We start from the raw sequence: 11,840 nt of genomic DNA, 5'->3' as shown, positions 1-11,840 counted from the left end.
AAATAAGGCTTTCTCCTCCTCATCAGCTTAAATTTGAAACATTCACTTTGCCCAACATTTCTGCTTCCCCAAGGCAAGGATTTTTGTAACCATTGTCCAGCAGAGTAGGCAGGAAAGTTGTGCATATTGGTGTGAGAGCTTTTCTTTGGGAATGGTTAGGGAGAGTGAGCAATCCACAGCTGGAATCTTCCACCTTCCCTGGAATCCTCCACTCCCCTCCCAGGTGGTGCACGGTGATTAGTTCCAAGTTCATACTGAATAGGGTCTCTATGTACATAAGTTGATTTTTTAAGAAAACTTGTACTTTTAAAGAGAGTTATTCTTTGTCCACGCGGAGGCACAGGATGCCCAGTGCAAGCAGCACAGAGCCCGAGTTTGCACGCTGTCCCTCTGCCCCGTGGCAAGTGCCCTGGGCGGTTTCTGTGTGGCCCGGCAGGAGCAGCTCACAGCAGTTTCGGGTTGCTGTTCAGTCGGAGGCTGGAGTACATTCCCACGTGCCGCACCAGGTTCGGCTCCACCACGAAGGCGTTCTCGCCCTTGCCCCGCAGCAGCGAGTAGAGGGCCGTGTCCTTGGCGAAGCCCTGGCGGCAGCGCAGCCCCCGCAGGTAGCCCGAGGCCCGGCGGGCGGAGGCGGCGGGGAAGAGCATGGCGGGCGTGCAGCACTCGCTGGCCGGCACCACGTTGTAGAGCGCGGGGTGCAGGCGGCGCAGCTCCAGCCCGTAGTGCCGCCCCACCAGCTCCGACAGGGCCATGCTGTAGAGGGCGAAGAACGCCACCAGGCACCAGCTGGGGCCCGCCCGCCCCGCGGCCCGGCAGTATGCACAGGTCAGCACCGGCCCCAGGAACATGCCCAGGCCCAGCCATTCCAGGATCCTCATGGGCTCGGGGTTGAAGTAGCGCTGGAGCCTCTCGGGATGGTACAGCTTGAAGTAGAGAGCGTCTCTGAGGTAGGGCTTGGAGAACCGGGCCGAGAAGAGGTGCTGCAAGACAGAAAATATCTCCTCCTCTGGCACGGCATCATCTTCCACGAGGAGGATGTACTCTGGGTTGTACACCAACAGCGACTGCTCGAGGCAGAAGACGTAGTCCTGCTTCTCCTTCTCGAACTGGTTCAGGCTGGGGTCAGGGTTCTCTCCAGCTCTGTCACGACTGACCATAGGAAAGAAGCTGCTCAGCAGCCCGACATCCTGATGGCTGCTGGGGTCTGACTCCACGTTACAGAGGAGCATGCGGTGGCTCTGGCAGCGCGCACCACATTTCTGGAGGAGGCGGTGGAAGTGGGAGACCACTTGCAAGACGTAGTGGAAATCATTCCGCCTCTGCACAGTGATAATGGTGATCAGCAGCAAGGGCTGGAAGGCGTCACTGCCAGAGGCCTCGGAGGCGTTTGGCATCTGCATCTTCTCAAAGTAACGGAGGGCATCCTGGCCCTCCTGCTGGTTCTGCTCCAGGAACTCCTGGCTCATGGGGTTCAGGTGCCAGCGCCGCAGGTAGAAGTAAGAGTGGAGGAGCCGGTGGCAGATCAAAGGTGCCAGCACACCAAAAGTCACCACAGTCAGGGTGAGAAGATGGATGAAAGGGCTGGACCAACGGCACCACTTCCCCCAGAGCTGCCAGGCTTGGTGTAACATAACTCCTGCAGAAGGAGGGCACTCCTGCATCCTTCATGCCTTCAATCCTTCACTTCCAATGCATCCTTCGCCCTGGACTGCAGGGTATCACTGGGGCCATTGCTGCCAAACCTGCACAAGTTGTCCAAGCCTAGAACGGAAGGAAAAAGGATGGTTACTGAAACAGCTACTTGACAGAGAAAATTGAAAGCGGGGGGCTAGTCACTGAGTAAGCTAAAATACAAGGCCCCTGTGGAGTCCCTTGGGGTGGAGGCATCACAGAAAAGTCCTGGGAGGCTGAGAATAGATGAGACAAACTTAGTTTCCAGTAAAGTGCCCCTAAGGCCTTTTCAGCAAGTAGGAGCTCTGATCTGAGCTGGAAAGGACTTTGTGTATTTGTTACTGTGCTTCAAACGTAACAACAGGCCAGGTGGATGCAGGATGTGTGGAAATCCCTTTCTTTTTAAGGCACAGAACTCAGGTACCACTGTCTGGTCACAGTGCCATAGCAATGTTTAGATCACAGCCAAGAAGCAAAGCCAGATCTCTTGTATCTTAGTCTAGCACATAGCTGAGAGACAAACTTTTACCTCTTTGGAGTCACACATGCTTCCCTCCTGCTGCTCACACACTTGCAAATGTGTGTTTTTCCACACTCTTCCCCAGAGCCTGAAGCCAGATAACAAAGACACCAATTTGCTTCACTTAGCCTGTGTATGCTAAGGGTAATGTGTGTGTCTGTCTTTTTCTCTCAGATGTCTTGTCCTTGCTAGACCCTGTGAAATACATGGGCACAGCAACATTAACATGTTGTAATTTAGCCATTGACTCATATTTCTTATGTAAAAGTATGCACTTTAGAAGTATATGCCTTGAATTTTAAACTGAAGTATTCATATAAATCTGTAATATTTTTTGTGTACACATTCACTTTAAGCAAATACTCACGTCCACAAAAGTTAGATTTTGCCATATCTGCTTCTCTGGCTACCCTGAACACCTCACAGCCTGGGTGACAGAAGTTTACCCAAAATCTGGGCAGTTAGACTGTTCAGATGAATTCTCTTATGTCAGTAGTCTCACTTTTAAATCTGCTGTTTCATTTTCCCTTTAGTTTCCTATTCTCTCTCCCTAAGAACGGAGTTACTCATGTTCCCCTCACTGAGGTAACTGAATGTGCACTGGGTGTTCAGTGCACAGTTTCTCCAATTCTTAACCTTCTGCCTTCATCAAGTTCTGATCATCAAATGGTGGTTCCAGCCAAAGTGTTATTCTTTGTCCTTTTCTACACTGTCATCTGAAGCCTAAGCAAAGTTGGGTGGATGGAAAAAAATCATGGCTTTCCTCCTCTGTCTCAGAAAAATGGATCTTGTACAAGAAAAGATTTTGAGGACGCAGAGCAGGGTCTGGCTCTGGGGATACTTCAAAACTGCTTTCTTTACAGTGGTCACAGATTTGCTGTTTTTACCATTAGGAGAACTTATTCCCATTTCCATATGGGAATGTGACAACCGTCTGTGAAATGCCTTTTAACAAGATTAATGCAAAAGATACCAGAGTTATTCCAAATATTTGTTAGAGAACAGGCAGTTCATGCTGTGAGATCTCAAACCATCCTCAGAGAGACAGTGGCATCAGTGTTGTGCTTTCTTAGGGCTCAAGACAAGATTTAGAGTAATTAAACAGAGAACAGATTTACAGGCTGATGAATTAGAATCTTCAGTTTCTTCCCTTATAGCTTTCTTTTTCTTTCTGGTTACACAATCCCGTTTCACAAACACTGCATTGAATTGCATCAGTGAACCTTGTAAAGGCCTTAAAGGCGATGGCTGCACTTCAGCTGCTAGATGCAAGTCCTGAAGATTCACGATGTGAAGACCTGAAATCCATCAGATGCAAAGATCTGGCATTTAAATGCATTTATTCATACAAAATCTTGGGCTTTCCAGCTAACCTGTCACAAGCATTAAGAGAACACAAAAATGCAGAATCATATTCTACAGCTCATGCTGTTGAGCCTTGTCTTGATACGAGCATCATTGTGGGCACTGTATGTGAGCCAGCCTCCAAACTTGAAAGTGAGGACCACAGTGGGGAAAAAGGAGATGAAGGAAAACCAGAAGGTGCTTTAGTTCTCAGGGAGTAAAGAAGTTTACTTTCCTCTGCCAGCTATGCTGAAGCTCTGAGCTACAAAACCTATGAGCTGGCAGTGAGCTCTTGGGATATACATGAAAGCACTAATAATAATTCTTTGAGCATTTCTTCATTAATAATTCTTGGAGTAACCTGGTCTAGTAAGTGGCATCTGGCAGGGAGGTTGGAACTAGCTGGTCTTTAAGGTCCCTTCCAACCCAAACCATCCTGTGATTCTGTGATGATAATGCTCACCCAAGGAGAGGCCTCCTTCCCTCACACCATTGTCTACTGAAGAGGAAAAAACAAGTGTCCTGTCCTCCCTGCTGGCCAGCAGAGCTGGGAGGGCCACAACCTCATGAGATGAATCAAACAAGTTCTCACTTGACGTCTTGCCCTTCTGCAACCCGTGTTGTTCAAGGGTCATGTCCCACGTCCCTGCAGGTGGACTCGCACTGAGTCCCAAAGGCTGACAGTGCTTGGAAAGTGGTGCGGGGACTCCACCTGCTGGTGTCCCAGCTCCCGGCTCAGGGCAGGGTCGGTGAGGTGCATGTGGGCACCACCCTCTCTGGAGGTACCGCCTGGCTCCCCTGGAAAAGCACACAGGACTGGAAGGCACCCATGCAGATCACTGTGTCGTAGTTCCAAACGTTATGACTTAACCCCAGCTTCACTTCACGAGTAACAGAATTCAAGATCTTAGAGCTCTTATTCTGTCTCTGCAACTCAGGGAGCCTCAAGGAAACAGTCATCACACACAGACACTACTGCTTCTCTTCACATCTTCCTCTGCTGCCTGAGATGTTCACACTCACATTGACAGCCACACTCTGCCACTCTATTTGCAGAGGAAGAGGCTGTTTTCAGTGGGCAGTGAAATAACCACAGAGGCTAAAAATGGTCACGAATGTATCAAAGTAGGTCAAATACTGTCATTAATGTAAAAAACAAGCTGAAGAATCTAGAAGAGAGGGAACAGACTGACCTCCTTCCCACCTTTTGTCTGTATCACTGGGAACCTGATAGTTCAAGATATAGGTAAAAATTTTCTTACAGAGGTGAAGCTTGCTCTTATCTGCAGGATTTGAATCCAGAGTTTCTGCTCAGGCTGTTTTCTAGCCATTAGGATGGTTCTGACTTCAGATAAGAGACTCTGTTCTTCAGAAGCTGTCTGTACTATCATTTTAACTTTTTTCCCTTCCTAGGGGGAAAATCATCTTGTTTGTTCTTCAGGTAAGTGGCATTTCAGACAGAAAAAAAAAATGAAGTATGATGAGAAAAGCAAGAATCAGATTTGGATTTTATAGTGCCTTTAAAACCCCCACTTTATTATAGTAATTACTTTGCAACCATATAAATTCTTGCAGCGGAGGGCAGATTTATACATACTGTATGTAGAACTGAGCTATTGCTTAAACACAGCTAGAAGCTGTGGTGATGTAAAGCTGTAGGTTTGGCTTGTTTTTTTCCTTAGATACTCATGATGAAGATTCCTTCCAGAAACACCTGATTCCAAATCTGTATCACATCTTCATCAGTCCCCTAATTACTTGGCTGAATTACACTGTTCAGGAAAAGTCACCTCTTCGCACACTGAGGAGGAGTAGAAGAATTAGTAATGTACTCTTTGGGGCGCAGAGCACTGTCTGCTGTGCTTGTGCTTTAAGAGAGAAAGCTGATTTTGTGTCTGTTCCAAACTCCTCTCCACAGAGAGGTGTTCCTGGAACAAAGTTTCCTGCATGTTTCAAAACTGAAAAATTTTAGGTTCCTGGATAGCTAATGTAAGAGAGAGCATCTGCCTTCTACTTCCTGCTCCATGAGATAAGGAAGTGTTCCTGTACTATTACAATATTAAATGATTCCTTTTTGCCTATCTACAGATCTTCCAGGTCAGTGGGAAAAGCCATTCTTTCCTAACATAAAAACAGCTGGATGAAGTCATGTGGTCAGAGCCATAGAATCATCTCTGGGAAACAAAGGCAGGCTCTTGGAAAATGTCATGGGCTGTCGCAGTCCCCGGCTGGGCCACAGCAGTGGTGGGAGTAATGGTGCTCACATGAGTGGTACCTTTCACTTGTGTGTTGATCCTATAGCAGCACCCCAAGCTGAAACCTTTGTGTGAAAAGCTTTTCTATGTCCCAGCCTAACACCATGCAGATGAGCTGCCAGCTCAGGACCAGCTCCTCTGCTGATGAACCTTCTCTGGCAGAGACAAGGCCTTTGTCATACTGTGACAAACATCCTGCTCAAATCTGAGGAAGCCGATGGAGGCTTCCCAAGGAGCCATAGAGATCTGTAACATACATGCTGACAAGGAATGTACAGATATCCTCAAATTCGGAAACCTGAGGTCTCTGCCAAGAGCTGATCCCTATTACTGGGCCAGCTGGCCAGCTTTTCTCATCTGCAATTCCTCTTGTTTTCAGACAGCTTTTAGTAGGTCAGGTGCCAGATAATATTTCTGCAATGTGTCAGGCCCGCCTTGACAACAGCAGTGTCCAGTAGAAGCCAAGCATCCACAGATCTGACCACTGCACTTCGGTGCCAAACTGGGAGTGGGGCTCTCTAGAAAACACAAACCATCCCAGCAAGAGCTGTGCTGCTAAATTTTGCCCATCTCCTCTTGCTTAACTTACTGCTCTGCTGAATTGTTAAACTGAGGCATCAAGGGTTTTTGCAAATCTTTGGTCTATTACTTCTGACTTTGGAGAGCTTTTTCAGGTGACTCTCCCAAGGTAGTTGCTTGTATGGTAGCTATTTGTTGAGGGCTGCCAATTTTGCTGCAGGCTTCTATCATTTGTGGTAGGGTAGGCTCCTGTTCAGGTAAACTTCGAATGACTTTTCTACATTCTTCACTGGCATTTGCATATGCAAGGTTGCGAAGTGCTCGGGCTCCATCATCCTCACACTGCCTTTCCAAGGCTTGTGTCAGGCGATCGATGAATGCTCTATAGGGCTCTAATGGGCCCTGCTCTACTAATGTAGAAGTCCCTTCTGGGCTCCCCACCAGTTGTGTCAATAAAAAAGCTTTGCAGACTGCTTTTTTTTATTCAGAGGAACCTTAATGGTAAGAGACCGGTAGTTGTTCTTTGTATTTTACTGGCAGGTACCAAATATATCTCTCACCTCAAGCACTGCTGAAAGCAATTGTCATTATGTTGTTTGTAGATGATGAGTGCCATCTATCATCTTATCAGATAAAATAAGCCAGGCAAAGATCAGGGATGCTGCACTTAATCTCTCAGCTCCCTTAGAACTTTTGTTTCTTACGATCTGTGTACTAAAGGTGTAACACTGCTGCAGTTAACAGATTAATGACAGCTTGAAGTGTGGGAGAAGTGGCTAGAGAGGGGCAGAGGACATGGCCCTTTGCAAAAGTTATGTGGTGCATGAGATAGAAATTGAAGGCACTGCCGTCCGTTTTGATCTGCCATTCCTCAGGGCCTGTCAGTGAACATGCAGACCTTTTCTGTCCAAGGAGATGGAATTTAAGCACTATTGGAAGAGTAAATTCCAACAGTAGAGTAAAGAGCACTATTGCAGGGTGTAACCTTGTTCAGTTAGGTAACACCAGAAACTGCAGAATTAAAACTTGAATGTCAATTTAGTGATAATCTGGATGGCTATTCTCATTGGACTGTTGTTAACTTTTACAGGTTGTTCATAAATCCCTAGAAATCCATGAGGCACAGTTTGAAAGCTACGGAATTAAGAAAGGAGGGACATGGATGTGGCAGCTGAATGATACTTTCCCCATTTCATTTGAACTAAGAGGATAAGACTGCCACCAGTGAAAAAGGCTGTGAACTCAATATGTATTACTTACAGTTACTTCCCCAACTTCTGTCCTGTTTCTCATGTGTATTAATTTTCCTCTGCCACATGAACTTGAACAGAGCCCATTTCACCTGGCTGCCTCCCTGCAGGGCAATCCCACGGGAAAGCAATGCTCCCTCTGTTGCTACCAAGCAGTCAGGTAGATCACATGAAGTGGGAGTGGAGAGCAGCCTGGAGAAGAGTTCTGCGAGGTAATAGCTAAACACAGAGACTTAAGGCAATGAATTTTGTGAGGAGCTGTCTGTGATTTTGGTAGGTGTGGCAGGTGGTTGAGGTGCCCCAAGAGAACCAGGGCTTGTGATCACGAGGTTGCTCCTATCTGTATGTAGAGGGACCCATCCACTCGGTCCTCCTGGTGGGGTGGCCTGTGGCAGACCCCCGCAATAAAGTCACCTGTCCCTATCCTCTCTTAATCCTGACCCATCATCTCTTGGACAGCTCCTCATCCATCCCTGGGCAGAGCTGCATTCACTCCAGCTGGTCACTGACATAGAGGGTGACCCCTCCTCATCTCCCCCACCTGCCCTTGCTAAACATTCCGTATCCTTCCATTCCACCACTCCAGTCACAGCCCAGCACATTGCCATGATGCCAAGAATGGCAGCCCTGCAGGTGTGCCTGCGACTCCAGCTCCCCCTGTTCATTCCCCATGCCTTTACACAGAGGCAGGTATGTTGCACTCTGATGAAGGCAAAGTAGTGGCTGGAGTGGCTGGAATTCCTTTGTGCTGCCATTCAGGTCTCCTGCTGACCTGTGATCCCTCCCCATCTTCTGGGCATCTCTTGCTAGCTCAAAGGATTGGGATGGGCTGAAGTTCTCCTCCTCCAGCAACTTTAAATTAAGGCCCTCACCAACTTGGCAAGCCTGTCACTGAAATTACTCCTCTGTGTCAGAAGAACCCCAGCAGTCCCAACAGGTTTCTCCAAGTACATCCTCTGGTCCAAGCTGGACCCCTGGCTGTGGCACCAGTCCTGCGACCATTTGTTGGTTTGCCAGATTTCAAACGCCCTTCCCTTGGACTGGAAAGGTTGGCAAAAAACCTACCTGTGCTCCAGAAGTTGGAGCATCTCTCCTATGAGGAACGGCTGAGGGAACTGGGGCTGCTCAGCCTCGAGAGGAGATGGCTGAGAGGGGACCTGATCCATGTCTGTCAGTGTCTGCAGGGAGAGGTTGGGGGATGGACCCATGTGGGGCCCAGCAGTGGGACAAGAGGATCAGGCAGGAACTGATGCCTGGGAAGCTCCACCTGAAGATGAGGAAGAACTTCTCCCCCGTGCAGTGACCAAGCACTGAACAGACTGCTCAGACAGGCTGTGGAGTCCCCCTCACTGGAGATATTCCAGAACCTGGACACAATCCTGTGCAATGGGCCCTGGAATGACCCTGCGGAAGCAGGGAGGTGGGACCAGATGACCCACTGTGCTGCCTTCCACGCTGACCCATTCTGTGACTGTGCCAGGCCTGTCTTTCCAGGAATTCAGGTGTCTAGGCCATGTCTCACAGGAGCTAAAGGTACCAGCCCGAGCTGGGATTAGACAAAACTGGAGCTGCTACAGCTGCACCCCTGCACCTTCACCAAAGAAGTGTTGGCTACAACTCGGTCACCATGGGCTGGAGATTCCTGTGGCCCCTGTGAGCCCACAGAGCTCTCCTGTATGGCCTGGCGGAGATCTCCCCGTGAGCAGGGACATTGCTCAAGGACACTCCTGGAGGCTGAGATCCCCTTACCCAGCACCCGATGTCTATAGTGAGGTAACGCATTTTGCATTAAACCTAAATGTATATTATATGTTCATGACATTTATATATCCAGCTATAGCTTTAGGTTTAGAAGTGGAGTAAGTAGCAGAGTCTAATAATGGTTTAAATCGTTGTTGAAATCATCAACTAAAACATGGTTCAATTACCATTTCATTACAGCTTAATTATTAATTATTGTTAAATCATTGCTAAACACTGTTAAATTATCATTCAGTTATTCCTTAATCACCATTTGCAATTTATTTACATTAAATAATTGATTAAATATCACTTGATCATTAGAATCATTAATAAATCTTTTTTGTTATCCTCACAATGACATGGGAAGGATCTATGGGGGAGAGGGACAGAAAAGGAAACAGATGTGGTGATGGCTGCTAACACTGCAGATGTTGTAGCTTTACTGTTGTTTGTTTATGACTGTGGAGAATAAAGCACAGGAATAAGGAAATAGAAGAATTGTGAACAAAGGCTGTTGATGACAAGGCTGTAAATTTCCAGTTGGGACAGGTCTATGTAACAATCAAAATGGAAAACTGTACAAGGCAACAACCAGAGTACTGTGATTCAAACCTCTGTTTGAAAGAAAAATGTTTAGTCATGCTGATAAAAAGCATTCCTCTTTGAAGAGACTCTACTATTGTTAAACTACTGACTTCTCTCTATTCACCACTTCTGCCTGAGGAATACACCTGCTTCCGCCCCTCCCCCTGCACCGGATGAACCAGAGCATTTATCCTGCACAGGAGGGCGTGGTGAATGGCATGCCCTGGTTCTGGGGGATACTGGTGGTCTGCTTGAGCCCCAAGGGGAGAACAGGAGGTAAATGCAGGAGCTGAAAAATAATCTGTGGTATAATTAGTAATGCCCTTGTTGGACAGACAAGAAAGCAGCAAATTTCACATGCGCAGGAGGGTGTTTCTCCTGGCTTTTGTGCTTGCAAATGCTTGCTGAACCTGATGTGCCTTCATGGTTGCCTTTATATTTATGGTTGTAGATAAATGATTTTCTCAGCGACTGCAGGAGAGAAGCCAGCCCAGGAACCTGTAGTGTACATCAGCATAGTTTCATGTTCTGCTGCATCGCAGCACAACTGCAGATCTCCTCAACAGCCTTTGATTGTAACGTCGGCAACTTCGGCCATTGGGTTTCTTAGGTGCTCCTCGTGCCTTTCGGGAGAGCTGCCAGGTAGCACAAGGTGACCCGTAAAGCACTGGGATTAATAGCAGTTACCTCAGTGTGATGGTCAAAGAGGAGAGGGCGTTAGGTAAGAAAAGCTGATCCCACCTCCACTCTCTGCCCTCCCTGCAGGACAGCAGGCACAGATGGCATTTCAGTGTGCCCAGTCCTCAGCTCCTTGCCCGGACTTCAGACCAGAGAGATTCTGGCCACGCTTCTACCTCGGGCGGGGGCTCCTTTGGGTGGCACCAATCACACCACAGAAGCTGGCTGGCTTTTCCCCGTTCCCTTAAGAGTTCCACTTATCTTCCCTCAGGGAAGGGCCGTTTCTTGAGGCCCGGCCAGGCTCCGGCCACTTGTCCTCCAGCTCATCACCACGTACAGGCACATCCCCGGAGCAAGCACAGAAACATCGCCTCGATCCCTGGAGGGTTTCCACTTCCCTGCTGGCTCGGCTGCCGCAGCCACAGCAGCCGAGCCCAGCCCTGAGGAGCAGTTGTGGCTGCTCATCAGCCACAACTTCGTGGCCCCCCTTTTCCTGCTCCCCCAGCCTCGGTGCAGGGGAAGGGGAAGCATCCCCCCGGGACAGCCCGATCGAGCGGGAGATTTACCCGATCCGAGCGGGCGATTTACCCGATCCGCTGGGCAGCCCCGCACGCAGCTCCGCTCCCGCGGGGATCCTGCTCTCGGTGTGTGGCTGACTTCTGTTCCGCGAATTTCTCTCCTCCCTCTCGGGCGCTGAGGGTGGGGTTAAAGGCATCAAAGACCAAACATGTGACTCCGCCAGCACAGGGATGCTCAAGGAACGAGGGGAAGGGGAGATGGCCGGAGGGGGTCACCGTACACGGGGGAGGGCACCGGCCCCTGGAAGCAGGTTCAGGAGTAAATCCCCAGCCCCGGGAGGATGCCCGGGGCGGAGGCGGCTGCGCAGCCGGAGCTCCTCATTCCTGCTCCATCCGGGAGCGGCGGGACAAACGCAGGGGCAGCGCAGCTCCCCCAGCCCATCCCCGGCCAGGGGTGTCACTTCTACCGGGTGTCACCTCTTCCCGGTGTCATCACTGCCGGGTGTCACCTCTAGTGGGTGTCGTTTCTGCCGGGTGTCACCTCTTCCCGGTGTCACCACTGCGGGGTGTCACTTCTGCCGCGTGTCACCTCTAGTGGGTGTTCCCTCTGCCGGGTGTCACCTCTGCCGGGTGTCCCTGCCAGCTCCAGCGAAACCTTCACAGATGTATTGGCCGAAGTGGGGAGGCTCATCAGCTACACAAAAAATTTTAACAGGCTGTTCAGTATTTACAGTTTTTATCAAATTGCCCCAAGACT

The 11,840-nt window shown here is 49.1% G+C and overlaps 1 protein-coding gene across 1 annotated transcript; it reads right to left on the bottom strand.

The window, feature by feature from the left end:
- Positions 1 to 443: 443 nt before the first annotated feature.
- Positions 444 to 1,631, bottom strand: LOC309585382 (post-GPI attachment to proteins factor 4-like; the record flags this gene model as incomplete). The annotated part of the gene is made up of 1 exon (XM_082302070.1): positions 444 to 1,631. One exon carries the CDS (start codon positions 1,629 to 1,631, stop codon positions 444 to 446), a length of 1,188 nt encoding a protein of 395 aa, XP_082158196.1.
- Between the last annotated feature and the right edge of the window lie 10,209 nt (positions 1,632 to 11,840).

This window comes from Coloeus monedula, assembly GCF_965178545.1.
Source record: "Coloeus monedula genome assembly, chromosome: Z".
Classification (NCBI taxonomy): domain Eukaryota; kingdom Metazoa; phylum Chordata; class Aves; order Passeriformes; family Corvidae; genus Coloeus; species Coloeus monedula.
The sequence above is the reverse complement of the archived record's forward strand: the minus strand, read 5'-3'. Positions and strand labels throughout refer to the sequence as shown.